A 23,448-nucleotide genomic window follows, 5' to 3' on the forward strand; every position below is an offset into this window, starting at 1 on the left:
CTTGAATGTAGAACGGTTAACGTTCACACATCTTACTTGCACTGTCTAAGTCATAAGGTCTGCCATGGTAACACAGCACATTAACATTGAGTTTCAGATCACCAGTTGTCTCTCAACCAAGTCAAATGTAAGCATGTTGTATCTTGTAGTTATAGGGATAAAGATTTGACAATCGCAAATGGGAATTTCAAGTCACACATTGGAATTTGGAATGAACTGTGGAAGATCATACACTATACAATAAGAAGCATTTATTCATCCCAACAATACTTTGGACATACAAGCCCCTCTGTGCAACAAGGTAGTATACCATCCTCATGTTCAATAGTCAAATTTGACCTTATTTTTCATCTCACAAAGACATTAAACAAGACATTTTAAATTATATGTAGACTGTCAATAAAAATGCTGCATTTGAAAAACTAAAACCATACTAATTATTAACCATGGCATCACACAATGGCCATGTATTAAGATGAAATATTTTGGTCAGTCTAACTGTATAATTCTTATTGGCACCATTCACTTGCCAGAGTAAAAGAAATAAAAAGAAATAAACTAAAATTGTAAGGACTAATGGTGTAAGGACTCAAAGTTTAAGGGCTAAAGGCGTAAGGACTAAACATGCAAAGGATTCCTCCTAAAAGGACTAAAATGAAAACCCCCACAGGTTTGGGTACAGTTTACATGGGCAAGTGGTTATCTCAACTAACATACCTGTGCATGTTCAGTAAGTGTAGCTGCGTAGGCATGAGGTAGTTCCTCTGTTAGGGAATTAGGATTTTACATCATTAGTACCGTTTCAATTCAAATATTAACATTTTAGTTGGAATGTATGTGATGAATGTAACTTAGGAAATTCTAGAATCAGAATGATCATACCTATTTCAACTCAAACTACTAGCAAGAGAAAAGTATTCTAATCCCAAACAGTTTCAAATGGGCAGAGGGGTAACGTAAACACTTTGTCAAAGAAGCCAACACATGCATGTTCTGTTGTACAATAGAATGTTGTTTTGCCTTCGCATTCCTCCTCTTCATATGCTCTCCATTCAGAGCCAGGAGGACCAAACTTGTTTGCAATTAGCAACAGCACATTGCACCACTTTTATATATCTGTGATGTTGTAAGGCGTTTCATGTTGTGCTATGAGGTGTAATCAAAACTGCATCTTTGATTTAAAAAAAAATAAAAAAGGATTCTCTTCTCGCTGACAAGAACTTCACGCTCTTCCTTATTCATAACAGCCGACAGTCAGACCAGAATCATAACAGAACACTCTAAAACAAGTTTCACTATTTATTTCCTTATTGTTTTAGAATAGTGCAATGTTTCAAGTTCACCAGCAATCACTGGTTGCAATCTTGATCAGTTAGTTGTAGAAAGAGACATTGATGCATTAGTTTGTTAGGAGCCGTGTTAGTACTGCGCTGAATGAGAGCAGCTGGCAGGTTATGGGAGAAGAGTGTTCTCTTGGTCAGACCGCCTGAGATGGCCTGGGTGTGTGTGAGTGTGAGTGTGAGTGTGAGTGTGAGTGTGAGTGTGAGTGTGAGTGTGAGTATGAGTGTGAGTGTGTGTGTGTGTGTGTGTGTGTGTGTGTGTGTGTGTGTGTGTGTGTGTGTGTGTGTGTGTGTGTGTGTGTGGGCGGACCAGAGCGTAATCCTTATGTGTAGGAATTGAGGCGTTCCTTTGAACGAGACGTGATGTCATGCAGCTCCTGCTCCTCCTTCAGTTTGATGTCTTGATAGGCATGCATGTGACTGGCATCCTTTAGGTAGGCCCAGTTTGCTGAGAGAATCATGAGGAAGTGGATCTGGAAGAGAGGGCCGAGGTGGATGGCCAGTGAGCATGGTAAGATGCAAAGCAGGCTACATGAGGCAGAGCTACGTCTCTCTCACACACACACACACACACACACACACACACACACACACACACACACACACACACACACACACACACACACACACACACACACACACACACACACACACACACACACACACACACACACACACACACAATGTTAAGCAGACAACAGACACACTTGCAAAGTAATGTCATTATCCTCAACACTACTAACATGATTATTAAAGAATATTACAGAGCCATTTAAAAAGGGGAGAGGGTGAGGAAGGGTAGTGGGGTTTTAGGTTTTGCATGCAAGCTTGATGATGAAGGTGGTTAGTAGAGGTTAGAGGGGCATTAGATTGTGGTGTGAGATGGAACAGGCACTATCTTCTTGTTTTCTGTCACTGGTACTGTTCTCAGTTAGTATCCGTTTTTCATTTGAGAAGAAATATAAACCACTGGGGATATTTTATACACAAAGATTGTTTATTTTGTATAGAAAGAGAAAAATAATAACTACAGTCTTCAAAAATCTTAGGAAATAATTAAATATTTATGGAAATATGGAATATAAGTAATCATAAAGAGATTAAGAAATCCAAATAAAATAAAGTAAGCATGCAGGCTCAGTGTTAAAAAAACAACCAACAGTGGCTCTTTAAACAATGTCATGTTTCTGGATGATTCAAAGAAAAAGATTAAACAAATCAAAACTATCAGCTGAAGCTATGAAGGCATCAGGTCACATAGCAATTACATTACTCCTCTAAAATAAGAAAAAGTCCTTTATAAAATATAGGAAGTCGTAAACTGAGGCTATATATACCTTGATGGAAAATATACCCTTAGTACTGGGATTACCCTTCACAATACTAGTTATATGTGCAGTTATTTGTTTTTGAAATGCTGTTCATCTCATCTGCGTCATCTTACAGATGACGACTGTCTGTATCTATATACGACTGAGGAACTAGTTTGTAACAGAAGCTTGTAATACTGACAATTCACTGTGTAACACTTTGTGTCTTGCGCCAAGAAAATACAAAAGTACACATGACCAATCCTAAAACCTTAATGGGGGAAAAGGCACTTTTCCAAGCCTGGCTGGTCTTCTGACAAATTGAACATTAGGAAAAAAAACGAATAATTTTTTCACCCCAAATTTAAGCACGATGGTCATGGCAACTGACTGAGAACTCCTTCATAATACAGTATTGTTCTCAGATTGTGTTTTTTGTCTTCCTCTTCCAAGCCTACTGTTTATTAGCCAGAGTGCTATTCATTTAAGGGAGTCATTAGTGATTTATTGTCCTAATCAGATCTTAAACAAGATATGGAGAAAAGCATAACCCCATTCTGAAGACAATTCTCTTCAGGTAGCATTGGTCCTTCAGGCTGACCTATCTCTGGATAACACATGCTAAATGATGCATACAATCAGCTATTTACACTTTAGGTGAAGACTAATGGAGATATGTTGCTGTCTATTTTTAGTCCATGTAGTAAAGTCGCTGCTGTCTAATCAGAGCAGTGTCATAGACTGTGTCTCTGTGTCTCTGAACACCAGTTAAAACTTAGTGCAGCAGTCTTCTCGACTCTTAAACTTCAAAACAGCAAAGTTATAAGTGGTAGCCATCATGTAGATCAGCTGGAGGAAGAGAACAGAATACAGGCGGTAAGAGAACTCCCCAGGAACATGGCTGCCATATTGGCAACAACTGATGTTTCAACTTTTTACTTGTTAAAAAAAACAAGTATTAATAAAATATTAATGTTTGTCACCTATATATGTGAGTTAAATGGAACCTTATGAAACACTCTTTGGAAGCAATCAGAGAGGAAAAACGGACTGCATGGCCTTGACAGAGAATTTCCCTCTTCTATCATACTCATTGTTTTCAAAACACACAAGACGGGACTCTATACTCTTCGGAAATGGGGCGCCCTTAGTTCAAAGAACTCTGATGCAGTCTACACATGTTTATATCCTTACAGATATTCTCCTTCATACTGTATAAACATAGCCATGTGTCCCGATCCAGGACAAACGTCCACCCTGTTCCCACTTTCCTAAAATAAGTCTGGGGCCCGGGGCATCTAAGCAGATGATTTACAGAGAATGGGATTGGCGTTGTGGAAAAGTCTACTGGTATTCTGCCTTACAGGTTACATAAACCATATGGGAAATGAGGAGAGGAGCACTGGATTCATGATCTACAGTCAGATACAAACTGCAAGGATGGACTGAAGGAGAGGATGAGAGAGGAGAGAGAGAGAGAGAGAGAGAGAGAGAGAGAGAGAGAGAGAGAGAGAGAGAGAGAGAGAGAGAGAGAGAGAGAGAGAGAGAGAGAGTTGAACTTACCAGAGCAATGACTGTGGCCCCGGCTCCAGCACATGCTATGATGTACAGGTGGTAGGACAGGTAGAACTGAAAAAGACATTCATGTGATTGAACACAGTACCATAGTACAGCAACTCATTGTGAATACAAATGTATGTTTTTCTGTGGCCCTTGCACTGTTATTGTGAGCATGCATCTCAAAGTAATGGGACCCACATAATAGACAGTACAGTATGTCACTGGTCAAAGAATGACTGAGGATGGGAGGAGAGACGCCTTACCTCACTGGTATTACAGATGTCTCCAAGTGTGGACCCACAAGCCTTGCCTGGAGAAGCGTTCCAGGGGATGATACCTGCAGACAGTCGTTCAATTCAAAGGTTAATATTGACACAGCAAATTCCTCACATCATGTCATCAGTATTCATAGAATTCATATAGAGACGCAGTAAAGGAACCATCCTTATTTGGCCATAGTCACATATCACATTAGAATTTACGGAATGGTTTTAACTTAGACGGAATCTCCATTAAAATGTCATGCTTGTAGAGTGGAGTGTATCAAACCTGTACATGGTGACACACTGATCATTTCAGGCTGTTATAATGTCTTATTGCTGCTATAAAACCTGGCCTGAGAGGAGACGGAGGATATCGAGCCAGAGAAAAGATGCCACAAGTGGTATTTGGTATTTTATTGGGAACCCCATTAGCTGTTGTGAAAGCCGCAGCTACTCTTCCTGGGTTCCACACAGAACATGAAACATGACATAACACAGAACATGAATGAACAAGAACAGCTCAAAGGCAGAACTACATACAGTTGAAGTCGGAAGTTTACATACACTTAGGTTGGAGTGATTAAAACTAGTTTTTCAACCACGCCACAAATTCCTTGTTAATTAACCAACAATAGTTTTGGCAAGTCGGTTAGGACATCTACTTTGTGCATAACACAAGTCATTTTTCCAACAATTGTTTACAGACAGATTATTTAACTTATAATTCACTGTATCACAATTCCAGTGGGTCAGAAGCTTACATACCCTAAATTGACTGTGACTTTAAACATATTGGAAAATTCCAGAAAATGATGTCATGGCTTGAGAAGTTCTGACATCATTTCAGTCAATTGGAGGTGTACCTGTGGATGTATTTCAAGGCCTACCTTCAAAGTCAGTGCCTCTTTAATTGACATCATGGGAAAATCAAAAGAAATCAGCCAAGACCATAGAAAAAAGATAAATAAAGTCTGGTTCATCCTTGGGAGTAATTTCCAAACGCCTGAAGGCACCACATTCATCTGTACAGACAATAGTATGCAAGTATAAACACCATGGGACCATGCAGCCTTCATACCACTCAGGAAGGAGACGCGTTCTGTTTCCTAGAGATGAACGTACTTTGGTGCGAAATGTGCAAATCAATCCCAGAACAACAGCAAAGGACCTTGTGAAGATGCTGGAGGAAACAGGTACAAAAGTATCTATATCCACAGTAGAACGAGTCCTATATCGACATAACCTGAAAGGCCGCTCAGCAAGGAAGAAGCCACTGCTCCAAAACTGCCATAAAAAAGCCTGACTACGGTTTGCAACTGCACATGGGGACAAAGATCGTACTTTTTGGATAAATGTCCTCTGGTCTGATGAAACAAAAATAGAACTGTTTGGCCATGATGACCATCGTTATGTTTGGAGGAAAAAGGGGGATGCTTGCAAGCCGAAGAACACCATCCCAACCGTGAAGCTCGGGGTGGCAGCATCATGTTGTGAGGGTGCTTTGATGCAGGAGGGACTGGTGCACTTCACAAAATAGATGGCGCATCATGAGAAGGAAAATTATGTGGATATATTGAAGCAACATCTCAAGACATCAGTCAGAAAGTTAAAGCTTGGACGCAAATGGGTCTTCCAAATGGACAATGACCCCAAACATACTTCCAAAGTTGTGGCAAAATGGCTTAAGGACAACAAAGTCAAGGTATTGGAGTGGCCATCACAAAGCCCTGACCTCAATCCAAAAGAAAATTTGTGGGCAGAACAGAAAAAGAGTGTGCGAGCAAGGAGGCCTACAAAACTGACTCAGTTACACCAGCTCTGTCAGGAGGAATGGGCCAAAATTCACCCAACTTATTGTGGGAGGCTACCCCAAACGTTTGACCCAAGTTAAACAATTTAAAGGCAATACTACCAAATACTAATTGAGTGTATGTAAACTTCTGACCCACTGGGAATGTAATGAAAGAAATAAAAGCTGAAATAAATCATTCTCTCTACTATTATTCTGACATTTCACATTCTTAAAATGAAGTGGGGATCCTAACTGACCTAAGACAGGGAAATTGTACTAAGATTAAATGTCAGGAATTGTGAAAAATTGAGTTTAAATGTATTTGGCTAAGGTGTATGTAAACCTCCGAGTTCAACTGTACATTTAAAAATGGCACATGTAGCCTACATATCAATGCATACACACAAACTATCTAGGTCAAATAGGGGAGAGGCGTTGTGCCGTGAGGTGTTGCTTTATCTCTAATGGCTCTGTATAATATTGTACGCTTTCTTGAATTTGTTCTGGATTTGGGGACTGTGATTAGTCCCCTGGTGGCATGTCTGGTGGGGTAAGTGTGTGTGTCAGAGCTGTGTGTAAGTTGACTATACAAACAATTTGGAGTTTTCAACACATTCATGTTTCTTGTAAAAAGAAGAAGTGATGCAGTCAGTCTCTCCTCAGCTCTTATCCAGGAGAGACTGACATGGGTAGTTTGTTATACTAATATTTAGCACACTAACGTGTTGGCTCTCAGCCACTAAAACCTCTCGTTATCTTTATACACACCAGTGGAGGCTTCTGGGGGAAGAACGCCTCACAATGATGGCTGGAGCAAATGGAATGGCATCAAACCTTGTGTTTAATGTATTTGATACCATTCCACATATTCCCCTCCAGCCATTAACACTAGCCCATCCTCCCTAATTAAGGTGCCACCAACCTCCTGTGATACCCACCAATAGAAATCAGTGATCCACAGCCTCAACAGGCTTCTGTACACATAAAGTATTGGAAACACCTGCTCTGTGTTATGGGTAGAAGGGACCCTGGATGGATTTGGTCATATTCATTAGGGCACAGCGTAGAGATAATGTTGCAACGGGAAGCCAAAACAAGCGTTTCTTATTGGAAAAGTTCAGGTAGTCCCTCTCAGTTTCAGTCTGTTTTTTTTCACATGGTGCCTAATGAAGATGACCCTGGCTGTAACTCCGGTTTTCCCTTACCGTACTGACGAACGTCGACACAGATGGTGTCCACGTTGGTGAGGTTAGCCACGGGTGACCTCATGGCGGTGCAGGTGGACCACATGTTGTAGAAGAGGAAGACGGGCACGGCGGAGAAACCAAACACACCCAGCCAGGCGATACCCAGGATGTAGGTCAGGAACACAAACTGAGAAAACACACGTACAAAAACAGCATCATAGGAAGAACTGGATCATAACTAGTATTTTCATAGCTGTTGTTTGCGTCTATTTGACCGGGTAGGCCTAAAAGAGAGGACATGCTTTTGTGCTCGTTTGCGAAGAGTATTTGCTCAGACGTCGTCATTATGTCATCAGCTTGTTTGATTGATCACATCCAAACAGAACTCAGGTGTCAATGTGGTTCGGGTTGAGTACATAAAAACAAAGACTAGCTTGTTGCACGAAATTTGGTCTGATCAAGAGTGCAGTGAGTTGGTTGTTTGGTGTAAGTTCAGTGCAAGGTTAACACAGTCCAGTGGTGATGATAGTGACGTACCATGCCACTAATACAGCGTCCGCAGATGGTGGTCTTGAACTCGCTGTGCAGCTCCTTCACAGCGCTGGTGGTGTAGAAGCCCTCGGCCAGCAGGATGATTCCGTAGAGGAAGAAGAAGGAGGCGATGCCATAGATGACGTACTGCATCAGCTGTATTCTGTATAGGAGCAAATCCCACATAAACCCTCTCTGTGTTCTGTTCATGAATAGTTTCCATTAGGGATAATCCAATATGACTATGTTATGTTTCAGTCTCCAACATGAAGCAAGAGGAGAAACCGTAAACGTGACAGGTTGTATTAGACTAGCTTATACGTTTAGATTTAGCTCGGGTTATAAAACTGCAACCTAAACCATTCATTCTGTCATTGAGTAAAAAAAAGATGTGAACCATTAACAACTTTGGTGGATGAAATGTAAACAGATGATGCATGTCTCTGAGAAATCGATCGATCCTTCAATTGAAAAAAGGTAAAAGGAAAAGCAGCCAATATCCAGTCTTTCCAGCTACAGTTTGAAGTGATTGTGTTACTGTAGCTGTGTTGTTGGCGAGCTCCTCTGAACAACAGAATCCTGACGAGTGAGCACATTTTCTATGCCAAGTGAAATCGCGCCTCATTAGCTCATTGTTATGGATGTATCCAAATAAATGTCACTAGAAAACAGCTTAAACAAATGCAAATGTGGCTACTTTGCTGTTATTCTAGCCGCACTTTTTGAAGTGACTGTAAATTAGCCGTAGTTGGCTAGCAAGCAAGGGATAAGAACGTTGACAGCCAGTATGGCAATGGAACATTTAAAACAAACGACTGGGTATAGATACAGATAGATACAGAATATAAAGATATAAAGATACAGAATACAGAATATAAAGAATATAAAGACTGAAAGACTGTGTCACATCCATAGATATAGAACAAAAAGACTGAACGAATGGGTCGCGTCCATAGATATAGAACAAAAAGACTGAACGAATGGGTCGCGTCCATAGATACAGAACAAAAAGCTGGCAACCCTAGATTTGTGTCGGGTTTTTTAAAATTTTATTTGTGTCGGGACGATATCTTGTAGAAGGATGAAGTAGTATGAATAAATAAATTAAAATAATGTTTTTAATGAAAATATGTCAATCATTATTTGAAAAGGTTGGTAACCCATTGTATAAATGTGATAATGCCCTTGAAGACGGTGTTTGGAGGATATATTGGCATGGTTTGAGATGGAACGGAGTTCCATGCAATAATGGCGCTATATAATACTGCACGCTTTCTTGAATTTGTTCTGGATTTTGGGGACTGTGAAAAGTCCCCTGGTGGCATGTCTGATGGGGTAAGTGTGTGTGTCAGAGCTGTGTGTAAGTTGACTATACAAACAATTTGGAGTTTTCAACACATTCATGTTTCTTATAAAAAGAAGAAGTGATGCAGTCAGTCTCTCCTCAGCTCTTATCCAGGAGAGACTGACATGGGTAGTTTGTTATACTAATATTTAGCACACTAACGTGTTGGCTCTCAGCCACTAAAACCTCTCGTTATCTTTATACACACCAGTGGAGGCTTCTGGGGGAAGAACTCCTCATAATGATGGCTGGAGCAAATGGAATGGCATCAAACCTTCGTCTCGGGCCTAACAACACCCGTGCCAATATATCTTCCAAACACCGGCTTCTCTGGCATTATCACTTAAGTACACGTGACATTAACACTTGAAAATTGAAATTAAAATGGGCACTCACAGAGACTCCCCTTAAAAACTCATAACAAAACACTTGTCCTGTCCTTCCTCTCCTCTATGTTTCTCCTCTCTTGCTTTAGACTAATGGATCTAAAAGAGGTCTCATCTGGGGTAAAGTGCAAGCAGACGTTATTATTTGATAAAAATAGCTGTTGTGATGAGCTCATTGAAGAAAGGATATCTATATAAAAGTGCCTGTAATTCATTGATAGGGCTTATCTAGGAGGCTCAGCTCACTAAGACTTAAAGGGTTGTGCTGATTAAAGAAGCAATAAAACTGGCCTTCTTTAGACAAGTTGAGTATCTGGAACATCAGCATTTTTGGGTTCGATTACAGGCTCAAAATGGCCAGAAACAAAGGACTTTCTTCTGAAACTCATCAGTCTATTCTTGTTCTGAGAAATGAACGCTATTCCATGCAAGAAATTGCTAAGAAACTGAAGATCTCGTACAACGCGGTGTACTACTCCCTTCACAGAACAGTGCAAACTGGCTCTAAACAGAATAGAAAGAGGAGTGGGAGGCCCCGGGGCACAACTGAGCAAGAGGACAAGTACATTAGAGTGTCTAGTTTGAGAAACAGGTGCCTCACAAGTCCTCAACTGGCAGCTTCATTAAATAGTACCCGCAAAACACCAGTCTCAATGTCAACAGTGAAGAGGCGACTCCGGGATGCTGGCCTTCTAGGCAGAGTTGCAAAGAAAAATAAATATCTCAGACTGGCCAATAGAAATGAAATATTAAGATGGGCAAAAGAACACAGACACTGGACAGAGGAACTCGGCATAGAAGGCCAGCATTCCGGAGTCGCCTCTTCACTGTTGATGTTGAGACTGGTATTTAACTGGTACTATTTAATGAAGCTGCCAGATGAGGACTTGTGAGGCATCTCAGTTGTGCACCGGGGCCTCCCACTCTTCTTTCTATTCTGGTTAGAGACAGTTTGCGCTGTATCTGTGATGGGAGTAGTACAAAGCATTGTACGAGATTTCTCGCATGGAATAGCCTTCATTTCTCAAAACAAGAATATGAGTTTCAGAAGAAAATGATTTGTTTCTGGCCATTTTGAGCCTGTAATCGAACCCACAAATGCTGATGCTCCAAATACTCAACTAGTCTAAAGAAGGCCAGTATTATTGCTTCTTTAATCAGAAGAACAGTTTTCAGCTGTGCTAACATAATTTCAAAAGGGTTTTCTAATGATCAATTAGCCTTTTAAAATGATAAAGTTTGATAACACAATGTGCCATTGGAACACAGGAGTGATGGTTGCTGATAATGGGCCTCTGTACACCTATGTAGATATTCCATTAAAAATCATCCGGTTCCAGCTACAATAGTCATTTACAACATTAACAATGTCCACACCGCAGTGGGACCAGTTGTATCTTAATAATGCTCTACTCTGGCCATTCAGTAGGATACTTACGGTTAGCCAGGCCTTAATTATAGCTTATAGGATATAACTAGGGAACAGTGCTTTTCATGGACAGGTTAGGGTCAAAGACTCCTAGCCATACTCATGGGGTCAGGTTCGGTCACTCACACGTCGGTCAGCATGGCGTGGTCAGAGGTGACTTTGGAGAAGTGGTTCTCCAGGATGGTGAGGGTTCCGGTGAGGGCCACATGGCCGCAGCCACAGAACAGGGCCACGCCGGAGAAACATAGGATGGTGGCCACCAGCGATGCATACGGCACCCCGCCCAGACACTTGATGCAGCACTCGAAGCAACCTCCATGGAAACACAGAGAGAGAGGAATAGTGAGAACAGTCAACTTGTTGATTGAATCTTTCATCACAGAATAGTCAAAGCAGTAATTGTTGTCTTTTGAGAGAGACAATACATTTGTATTTATGCTTCTGTTCACTTTTCACTGTAGGCTGCAGAGTAACAGTACCACTTCTGGTGTACAAAAAGGCCATATTGGTCAACCTGATATTTCTTAAACCATTGCAAAGTCCACATAAGGGGGTTGTGTTTCACTCCATCGTACGCAGAAGAGCTGATGTATTGGTCCAGCACTTAAATCATGTACATGGCCATCTTTACAGTAGTCCATGGGCTGAGCTTAGGGACACGTTTTAAGTTCAACTCACTGAAACATTCAAATGAGCTGTTGCATAACCAATGACAGTACAGTCGAGGTAATTTAATTCTTCACTGTTCATCAGAACTCAGTAAGAACATGTACTGACTTTCTCAATCTCCTCTAAATGACTCATCATCCCAGACTCCTCACCTACCAATACACTACAAAAACCATGTACACACACTACCAACACACATGTAGCGTGGACAGTGGAGTGGTATTTTAATGACTTCTGAGTGAATGATGATCAAATCTTGAACTTGTGGACTATTCATCATGATAGAATGAGACTTAACTTGCCATCCGGTATGGGCATCTATCTGTGTGCATGCATGGATGCCTGTCTGTCTGTCTGTCTGTCTGTCTGTCTGTCTGTCTGTCTGTCTGTCTGTCTGTCTGTCTGTCTGTCTGTCTGTCTGTCTGTCTGTCTGTCTGTCTGTCTGTCTGTCTGTCTGTCTGTCTGTCTGTCTGTCTGTCTGTCTGTCTGTCTGTCTGTGCAGCCAGGAAGGGCAGTCTATCCTGACTATTCATCGGCAGAATTAAAGTGCACTAATGGGCGGCAGGCAGGTCAGTACTGTGCTGTGGATTCCAGCCAAACCCTAATGGAAATCAATGGCTATTCATAATGGCAGAATGAGGACTGGTACCTGTATCGTGGTAGATTGTATCGTGGTAGACTGTGTTGTGCTAGATTGTATCATGGTAGATTGGATCGTGGTAGACTGTGTCGTGGTAGACTGTGTCGTGGTAGACTGTGTCGTGGTAGACTGTGTCGTGGTAGACTGTGTCGTGGTAGACTGTGTCGTGGTAGACTGTGTCGTGGTAGACTGTGTCGTGGTAGACTGTATCATTGCAGACTGTATCGTGGTAGACTGTATCGTGGTAGATTGTATCGTGGTAGATTGTATCGTGGTAGACTGTGTCGTGATAGATGGAAACTTGGTAGACTGTATCATGATAGACTGTATCATGACTGTATCGTGGTAGACTGTATCGTGGTAGACTGTATCGTGGTAGACTGTATCGTGGTAGACTGTATCATTGTAGACTGTATCGTGGTAGATTGTATCGTGGTAGACTGTATCGTGGTAGACTATATCGTGGTAGATTGTATCGTGGTAGATTGTATCGTGGTAGATTGTATCGTGGTAGACTGTATCATTGAAGACTGTATCGTGGTAGACTGTATCGTGGTAGACTGTATCGTGGTAGACTGTATCGTGGTAGATTGTATCGTGGTAGACTAGGCCGTGGTAGACTGTATCGTGGTAGACTGTATCGTGGTAGACTTTATCGTGGTAGACTGTATCGTGCTAGACTGTATCGTGCTAGATTGTATCGTGCTAGATTGTAACATGATAGATTGTATCGTGGTAGACTGTATCGTGGTAGATTGTATCGTGGTAGACTGTATCATTATAGACTGTATCATTGTAGACTGTATCGTGGTAGACTGTATCATTGTAGACTGTATCGTGGTAGACTGTATCGGTGTAGATTGTATTGTGGTAGACTGTATCGTGGTAGACTGTATCGTGGTAGACTGTTTAATTGTAGACTGTATCATTGTAGACTGTATCGTGGTAGACTGTATCGTGGCAGACTATATCGTGGTAGACTGTATCATTGTAGACTGTATCGTGGTAGACTGTATCGGGGTAGATTGTATTGTGGTAGACTGTATCGTGGTAGACTGTATCGTGGTAGAATGTTTAATTGTAGACTGTATCGTGGTAGACTGTAGCGTGGTGGACTGTATCATGACTGTATTGTGGTAGATTGTATCGTGGTAGACTGTATCGTGGTAGACTGTATCATGGTAGACTGTGTCGTGATAGATGGAAACGTGGTAGACTGTATCATGATAGACTGTATCATGACTGTATCGTGGTAGACTGTATCGTGGTAGACTGTATCGTGGTAGACTGTATCGTGGTCGACTGTATCGTGGTAGACTGTATCGTGGTGGACTGTATCGTGGTAGACTGTATCGTGGTAGATTGTATCGTGGTAGACTGTATCGCGGTAGACTGTATCGTGGTAGACTGTATCATGACTGTATCGTGGTGGACTGTATCGTGGTAGACTGTATCGTGGTAGATTGTATCGTGGTAGACTGTCTCGTGGTAGACTGTCTCGTGGTAGACTGTATAGTGGTAGATTGTATCGTGGTAGACTGTATCGTGGTAGACTGTATCGTGGTAGACTGTATCGTGGTAGACTGTATCATTGTAGACTGTATCGTTGTAGACTGTATCGTGGCAGACTATATCGTGGTAGACTGTATCATTGTAGACTGTATCGTGGTAGACTGTATCGGGGTAGACTGTATCGTGGTAGACTGTATCGTGGTAGACTGTATCATTGTAGACTGTATCATTGTAGACTGTATCGTTGTAGACTGTATCGTGGCAGACTATATCGTGGTAGACTGTATCATTGTAGACTGTATCGTGGTAGACTGTATCGGGGTAGATTGTATTGTGGTAGACTGTACCGTGGTAGACTGTATCATTGTAGACTGTATCGTGGTAGACTGTATCGTGGTAGACTCTATCGTGGCAGACTATATCGTGGTAGACTGTATCATTGTAGACTGTATCCTGGTAGACTGTATCGGGGTAGATTGTATTGTGGTAGACTGTATCGTGGTAGACTGTATCGTGGTGGTCTGTATCGTGGTGGTCTGTATCGTGGTGGACTGTATCGGGGTAGACTGTATCGTGGTGGACTGTATCGTGGTAGATTGTATCGTGGTAGACTGTATCGTGGTAGACTGTATCGTGGTGGACTGTATCGTGGTAGACTGTATCGTGGTAGACTGTATTGTGGTAGACTGTATCGTGGTAGACTGTATCGTGGTAGATTGTATCGTGGTAGACTGTATTGCGACTATATCGTGACTATATCGTGGTAGACTGTATCGTGGTAGACTATATCGTGGTAGACTGTATCGTGGTAGACTGTATCGTGGTAGACTGTATCGTGGTAGACTGTATCGTGGTAGATTGTATCGTGGTAGACTAGGCCGTGGTAGACTGTATCGTGGTAGACTGTATCGTGGTAGACTTTATCGTGGTAGACTGTATCGTGCTAGACTGTATTGTGCTAGATTGTATCGTGCTATATTGTAACATGATAGATTGTATCGTGGTAGACTGTATCGTGGCAGATTGTATCGTGGTAGACTGTATCATTATAGACTGTATCATTGTAGACTGTATCGTGGTAGACTGTTACGGGGTAGATTGTATTGTGGTAGACTGTATCGTGGTAGACTGTATCGTGGTAGACTGTTTAATTGTAGACTGTATCATTGTAGACTGTATCGTGGTAGACTGTATCGTGGCAGACTATATCGTGGTAGACTGTATCATTGTAGACTGTATCGTGGTAGACTGTATCGGGGTAGATTGTATTGTGGTAGACTGTATCGTGGTAGACTGTATCGTGGTAGACTGTTTAATTGTAGACTGTATCGTGGTAGACTGTAGCGTGGTGGACTGTATCATGATTGTATTGTGGTAGATTGTATCGTGGTAGACTGTATCGTGGTAGACTGTATCATGGTAGACTGTGTCGTGATAGATGGAAACGTGGTAGACTGTATCATGATAGACTGTATCATGACTGTATCGTGGTAGACTGTATCGTGGTAGACTGTATCGTGGTAGACTGTATCGTCGTCGACTGTATCGTGGTAGACTGTATCGTGGTGGACTGTATCGTGGTAGACTGTATCGTGGTAGATTGTATCGTGGTAGACTGTATCGTGGTAGACTCTATCGTGGTAGACTGTATCGTGGTAGACTGTATCATGACTGTATCGTGGTGGACTGTATCGTGGTAGACTGTATCGTGGTAGATTGTATCGTGGTAGACTGTCTCGTGGTAGACTGTCTCGTGGTAGACTGTATAGTGGTAGATTGTATCGTGGTAGACTGTATCGTGGTAGACTGTATCGTGGTAGACTGTATCATTGTAGACTGTATCATTGTAGACTGTATCGTTGTAGACTGTATCGTGGCAGACTATATCGTGGTAGACTGTATCATTGTAGACTGTATCGTGGTAGACTGTATCGGGGTAGATTGTATTGTGGTAGACTGTATCGTGGTAGACTGTATCATTGTAGACTGTATCGTGGTAGACTGTATCGTGGCAGACTCTATCGTGGCAGACTATATCGTGATAGACTGTATCATTGTAGACTGTATCGTGGTAGACTGTATCGGGGTAGATTGTATTGTGGTAGACTGTATCGTGGTAGACTGTATCCTGGTAGACTGTTAAATTGTAGACTGTATCGTGGTAGACTGTAGCGTGGTGGACTGTATCATGACTGTATTGTGGTAGATTGTATCGTGGTAGATTGTATCGTGGTAGACTATATCGTGGTAGACTTCATCGTGATAGACTGTATCGTGACGGTATCGTGGTAGACTGTATCGTGGTAGTACTGATGAACTAGCAGAGCCTCTGGACAGACAGTATGTCAACAGAGTACAATGTGTTTGCAATAAGATCCATACATTTAGAAAGATGGTGTATTTCAAACAGCAGACTGTAGATGTATAGCGTGACCTGGTCCTGGTTGAGGAGGTGCGTATGTGAAGGTCTTAATAACGTGTGTTCTGTAGAACTGTACGGATAGATTCATAGATTCCCCTTGATCGTGTTCCAGACAACCGTTTCCTCCATTGGATATGATCTGAATGGAGGCTTAGTAACTGTGTAGAGGACATGGCGTTAAATACATTCACAGGCATGATTTCAGCATCACATTAAAAGTCCATTGGTGCATGTTCTAGAATCTAGAGTCTATTCCAATGTAAAACTCTGTCATCGAGAGACGGGGCATTGAAATCCAAACCTCTTGCACGAGGCAGGAATCCTGAAAGTTCTTGTTGTTTATCCTCTTTCTCTGGCCTGACAAAGGACATTAAAACAGATATATTATCATCAGAGCAGGGCCATTCAACAGTTGTGTGTTGTCAGAAAGTTTATCCCGTAGCCTTTTGTGTCACAGAGGGATAAAAACATTTTTGTCTGAGGGCTGGTGAATAGCAGTTGCCATGGCAGCATGTTAACCACAACCCAGTGAGTGTGCCCGCGGCGATGCCCAGCAGAGTGGTTATCTCGGCCCACATTTCCCACACAGACACACATGGCAGGCAGGGCCAGGGAGAGGGAGACGGGACCAACATGAAATAGACCTCAGGCCTGAAATAGACCTATTACCTGATATAGATCTACCTTGTATAGTTCTACCTGGTATAGTTCTACCTGGTATAGTTCTACCTGGTATAGTTCTACCTGGTATAGTTCTACTCGGTATAGTCCTACTCGGTATAGTTCTACCTGATATAGTTCTACCTGGTATAGTTCTACCTGGTATAGTTCTACTAGTTATACCTGATATAGTTCTACCTGATATAGTTCTACTAGTTGTACCTGGTATAGTTCTCCCTGGTATAGTTCTACTAGTTCTACCTGATATAGTTCTACTAGTTCTACCTGGTATAGTTCTACCTGGTATAGTTCTACTAGTTCTACCTGATATAGTTCTACTAGTTCTACCTGGCATAGTACTTGGTATAGTTCTACCAGTTCTACCTGGTATAGTTATATCTGGTATAGTTATACCTGGTAGAACTATAGAGAGAGGGAGAGAGAGAGAGAGAGAAAGCTAGAGAGAGAAGGACATAAGCTATTTAAGGCCACAAATCGGATAAATGTGCCATCCATTTTTAACAGCAACGGCCTGGCCTGATAATGTTACTGTACTGTATTCTACGCTACTGTACTGTACTCTACTGTGATCTGAACTCTCTGTCCCCTTCACACTGTGATGCTATCGCACCTCTGAGTGTTGTTAAACTCTGCTCCTCACACACTCCGGCAGAGGAAACAAAGCTCTTTTTCTCTCCATGGAGAAGTCTCGTGCCTCCTTCCCAAGGTGTTGTGTTTAATAACTATAAATTGGAGTTGGTGTTTTCACAGCTGGAGTCACGTTAGCCATGCTGGCTGGGTCGTGTGTTACGTCTAACCCTTAACCCTGAAACAACACTGGCACCAAGACAGACCAACTTATTGACACGTGTTAGCGTTTAACACCACAATAATACCACTCTATTTACAGAGAACCACTATAAAAGGACTTATTCTTGGTACATGAGCCCGGAGGAAATAAAAAACACAATCTATCGCCGACACACATCCTCAATGGGTCCTGCACAAAGCACCATATTGAGGGCTGTCTGCACTGACCATCATGTATCATGTTTGCATTATGTGGTACTAATCTCATTTCTGCAGAGATGAATTTAGTACAAAGGAGGAATAATATCCGGTAATGATTGTGGATGTCAGATCGAAGGTCCCGTATGGGTAAATCCCAGTGATGGCCCGTGAGCAAATCTCTCTGGGTAAATCCCAGTGATGGCCAGTGAGCACATCTCTCTGGGTAAATCCCAGTGATGGCCAGTGAGCACATCTCTCTGGGTAAATCCCAGTGATGGCCAGTGAGCACATCTCTATGGGTAAATCCCAGTGATGGCCAGTGAGCACATCTCTCTCACAAACATAGTGCAGCAGTCTTTACATGTTCTTATTAATAGGAGGAAAGCCGTGTTAACCCTCTTCCTCTTCCTACAGTGACAGTATTAATAGGAGGAAAGTCGTGTTAACCCTCTTCCTCTTCCTACAGTCACAGTATTAATAGGATGAAAGCAGTGTTAACCCTCTTCCTCTTCCTACAGTCACAGTATTAATAGGATGAAAGCAGTGTTAACCCTCTTCCTCTTCCTACAGTCACAGTATTAATAGGAGGAAAGCAGTGTTAACCCTCTTCCTCTTCCTACAGTCACAGTATTAATAGGAGGAAAGCAGTGTTAACCCTCTTCCTCTTCCTACAGTCACAGTATTAATAGGAGGAAAGCAGTGTTAACCCTCTTCCTACAGTCACAGTATTAATAGGAGGAAAGCAGTGTTAACCATCTTCCTCTTCCTACAGTCACAGTATTAATAGGAGGAAAGCCGTGTTAACTTCTTGCAACTATAGGGGGTGCTGTTTCAAATTAGCATAATTGTCTCTACAGATTAAACTGCCTAGTACTCAATTCTTGCTCGTACAATATGCATATTATTGTTATTATTGGATAGAAAACACTCTCTAGTTTCTATAGCCGTTTGAATTATGTCTCTGAGTGAAACAGAACTCATTCTACAGCACTTTTCCTCCCAGTGTGTGAGATTTAGACATCTTGGCCTCTGGTTCCAGATCAGTTTTAAAAGTCTCTGTTAATCCTATGAGATACAAACACTGCCCACGCCTTCCTCTAGATGTCAGTAAGTGGTGACAATTTGAATGGAGTCGATTGCGCAATCATTGGCTCTATAAATGACAAAATACCGGAAGTAGCCTTCCTTTGGACACTGCGCTCAACGCGAGAAGGATATCTGACTGGCCTTTTTCCAAGCATTGGTTTAGCCAGTAATATAGCGTCGGTCATCTTTTTACTTGTTATAGGTGTTAGAAACATCATAATGTAGTTAATTTAAACCGTTTTATAGCAATTTATATCCGTTTAGTGCGATTTTGAGGCATTGCTTTGTAATAGACTTTGAAGCTCCGGGCACGTTTCGGGGTCCCGGTCGTACGTTAGTGGGCATTTCGACGGACAAGTGGACATCTTTCGACCAAAAGAAGATTAGACCCAAGAAAGGATTCATTGTCCAAGATTCTGATGGGAGAACAGCTCATAGTAAGAACAATTTATGATGATAAATCGTGTTTCTGTCGATAAATGTTAAACGTTTATGCCGCCATCTTGTTTGCTATAGCTTCACTTGGCGCAACCTGTATTGAAAAGTAAGGATAATTTAAAAAATGTAAATCAGCGATTGCATTAAGAACTAATTTGTCTTTCGATTCCTGTCAACCCTGTATTTTTTAGTCAAGTATATGATTAGCTATTGATTAAACTAGATCACTCAAAGATGGCGACCGACATTTCCAGGCTTGTTTTGCTACTATTTTCATTGTATAACCACGTTTTTTTATGGCTAAATATGCACATTTTCGAACAAACTGTATATGTATGTTGTAATATGATGTTACAGGAGTGTCATCTGAAGAATTCTGAGAAGGTTAGTGAAAAAATGAATATATTTTGGCGATGATACAATATCGCTCTCTTTGGCTAGAATCAGTGCTCGGGTAACGTTTGCGTATGTGGTATGCTAATATAACGATTTATTGTGTTTTCGCCATAAAACACTTAGAAAATCTGAAATGTTTTCTGAATTCACAAGATCTGTGTCTGTCCATTGCTATGTGCTGTGTATTTTTAAGAAATGTTTTATGATGAGTAAATTGGTAATACAAGTTGCTCTCTGTAGTAATTCTAGGAGCTTTGGTGAGATTTGTGATGCTGGCTGCAATGGCAAACTATGATTTATACCTGAAATATGCACATTTTTCTAACAAAACCTATCCTATACCATAAATATGTTATCAGACTGTCATCTGATGAGGTTTTTTCTTGGTTAGAGGCTATCAATATCTTAGTTTAGCCGAATTGGTGATAGCTACTGGTGTTGAGAGAAAATGGTGGACAAAGAAAAATGGTGATTTTTACTAACGTGTTTAGCTAATAGATTTACATATTGTGTCTTCCCTGTAAAACATTTTAAAAATCTGAAATGGTGGCTTTATTCACAAGATCTGTATCTTTCATTAGGTGTCTTGGACTTGTGATTTAATGATATTTAGATGCTACTATTTAATTGTGACGCTATGCTAGCGATGCTAATCAGTGTGGGGGGGGGGGTGGGGGGTGCTCCCGGATCCGGGGTAGAGGCTCGTTAGAGGTTAACCCTCTTCCTCTTCCTACAGTCACAGTATTAATAGGAGGAAAGCCGTGTTAACCCTCTTCCTCTTCCTACAGTCACAGTATTAATAGGAGGAAAGCAGTGTTAACCCTCTTCCTCTTCCTACAGTCACAGTATTAATAGGAGGAAAGCAGTGTTAACCCTCTTCCTCTTCCTACAGTCACAGTATTAATAGGAGGAAAGCCGTGTTAACCCTCTTCCTCTTCCTACAGTCACAGTATTAATAGGAGGAAAGCCGTGTTAACCCTCTTCCTCTTCCTACAGTCACAGTATTAATAGGAGGAAAGCAGTGTTAACCCTCTTCCTCTTCCTACAGTCACAGTATTAATAGGAGGAAAGCAGTGTTAACCCTCTTCCTCTTCCTACAGTCACAGAATTAATAGGAGGAAAGCAGTGTTAACCCTCTTCCTCTTCCTAAAGTCACAGTATTAATAGGAGGAAAGCAGTGTTAACCCTCTTCCTCTTCCTACAGTCACAGTATTAATAGGAGGAAAGCAGTGTTAACCCTCTTCCTCTTCCTACAGTCACAGTATTAATAGGAGGAAAGCAGTGTTAACCCTCTTCCTACAGTCACAGTATTAATAGGAGGAAAGCAGTGTTAACCCTCTTCCTCTTCCTACAGTCACAGTATTAATAGGAGGAAAGCCGTGTTAACCCTCTTCCTCTTCCTACAGTCACAGTATTAATAGGAGGAAAGCCGTGTTAACCCTCTTCCTCTTCCTACAGTCACAGTATTAATAGGAGGAAAGCAGTGTTAACCCTCTTCCTCTTCCTACAGTCACAGTATTAATAGGAGGAAAGCAGTGTTAACCCTCTTCCTCTTCCTACAGTCACAGTATTAATAGGAGGAAAGCCGTGTTAACCCTCTTCCTCTTCCTACAGTCACAGTATTAATAGGAGGAAAGCCGTGTTAACCCTCTTCCTCTTCCTACAGTCACAGTATTAATAGGAGGAAAGCAGTGTTAACCCTCTTCCTCTTCCTACAGTCACAGTATTAATAGGAGGAAAGCAGTGTTAACCCTCTTCCTCTTCCTACAGTCACAGTATTAATAGGAGGAAAGCAGTGTTAACCCTCTTCCTCTTCCTACAGTCACAGTATTAATAGGAGGAAAGCAGTGTTAACCCTCTTCCTCTTCCTACAGTCACAGTATTAATAGGAGGAAAGCAGTATTAACCCTCTTCCTCTTCCTACAGTCACAGTATTAATAGGAGGAAAGCAGTGTTAACCCTCTTCCTCTTCCTACAGTCACAGTATTAATAGGAGGAAAGCAGTGTTAACCCTCTTCCTCTTCCTACAGTCACGGTATTAATAGGAGGAAAGCAGTGTTAACCCTCTTCCTACAGTCACAGTATTAATAGGAGGAAAGCAGTGTTAACCCTCTTCCTCTTCCTACAGTCACAGTATTAATAGGAGGAAAGCAGTGTTAACCCTCTTCCTCTTCCTACAGTCACAGTATTAATAGGAGGAAAGCAGTGTTAACCCTCTTCCTCTTCCTACAGTCACAGTATTAATAGGAGGAAAGCAGTATTAACCCTCTTCCTCTTCCTACAGTCACAGTATTAATAGGATGAAAGCAGTGTTAACCCTCTTCCTCTTCCTACAGTCACAGTATTAATAGGAGGAAAGCAGTGTTAACCCTCTTCCTCTTCCTACAGTCACAGTATTAATAGGAGGAAAGCAGTGTTAACCCTCTTCCTCTTCCTACAGTCACAGTATTAATAGGAGGAAAGCAGTGTTAACCCTCTTCCTACAGTCACAGTATTAATAGGAGGAAAGCAGTGTTAACCATCTTCCTCTTCCTACAGTCACAGTATTAATAGGAGGAAAGCCGTGTTAACTTCTTGCAACTATAGGGGGTGCTGTTTCAAATTAGCATAATTGTCTCTACAGATTAAACTGCCTAGTACTCAATTCTTGCTCGTACAATATGCATATTATTGTTATTATTGGATAGAAAACACTCTCTAGTTTCTATAGCCGTTTGAATTATGTCTCTGAGTGAAACAGAACTCATTCTACAGCACTTTTCCTCCCAGTGTGTGAGATTTAGACATCTTGGCCTCTGGTTCCAGATCAGTTTTAAAAGTCTCTGTTAATCCTATGAGATACAAACACTGCCCACGCCTTCCTCTAGATGTCAGTAAGTGGTGACAATTTGAATGGAGTCGATTGCGCAATCATTGGCTCTATAAATGACAAAATACCGGAAGTAGCCTTCCTTTGGACACTGCGCTCAACGCGAGAAGGATATCTGACTGGCCTTTTTCCAAGCATTGGTTTAGCCAGTAATATAGCGTCGGTCATCTTTTTACTTGTTATAGGTGTTAGAAACATCATAATGTAGTTAATTTAAACCGTTTTATAGCAATTTATATCCGTTTAGTGCGATTTTGAGGCATTGCTTTGTAATAGACTTTGAAGCTCCGGGCACGTTTCGGGGTCCCGGTCGTACGTTAGTGGGCATTTCGACGGACAAGTGGACATCTTTCGACCAAAAGAAGATTAGACCCAAGAAAGGATTCATTGTCCAAGATTCTGATGGGAGAACAGCTCATAGTAAGAACAATTTATGATGATAAATCGTGTTTCTGTCGATAAATGTTAAACGTTTATGCCGCCATCTTGTTTGCTATAGCTTCACTTGGCGCAACCTGTATTGAAAAGTAAGGATAATTTAAAAAATGTAAATCAGCGATTGCATTAAGAACTAATTTGTCTTTCGATTCCTGTCAACCCTG

General features: G+C 41.5%; 1 protein-coding gene across 2 annotated transcripts in view; it reads right to left on the reverse strand.

Annotated features, from left to right (window-relative positions):
* Positions 1–1,650: 1,650 nt before the first annotated feature.
* LOC120058534 (neuronal membrane glycoprotein M6-b-like) overlaps positions 1,651–23,448 on the reverse strand; it is a 76,782-nt gene continuing 54,984 nt past the window's right edge. The window contains exons 2-7 of one of the 2 annotated variants that reach the window (XM_039007262.1): positions 11,270–11,456; positions 7,990–8,146; positions 7,471–7,639; positions 4,474–4,547; positions 4,214–4,279; positions 1,651–1,813 (exon numbers count right to left, since the gene is read on the reverse strand). In XM_039007262.1, coding sequence (XP_038863190.1) covers positions 1,664–1,813; positions 4,214–4,279; positions 4,474–4,547; positions 7,471–7,639; positions 7,990–8,146; positions 11,270–11,456 — 803 coding nt within the window. In that variant the 3' untranslated portion in view covers positions 1,651–1,663. Of the gene's footprint in view, positions 1,814–2,126; positions 3,500–4,213; positions 4,280–4,473; positions 4,548–7,470; positions 7,640–7,989; positions 8,147–11,269; positions 11,457–23,448 lie in introns of those variants that run through there. The other variant, XM_039007261.1, reaches the window with a different exon arrangement.

This window comes from Salvelinus namaycush, chromosome 13 (assembly GCF_016432855.1).
Source record: "Salvelinus namaycush isolate Seneca chromosome 13, SaNama_1.0, whole genome shotgun sequence".
Lineage (NCBI taxonomy): Eukaryota > Metazoa > Chordata > Actinopteri > Salmoniformes > Salmonidae > Salvelinus > Salvelinus namaycush.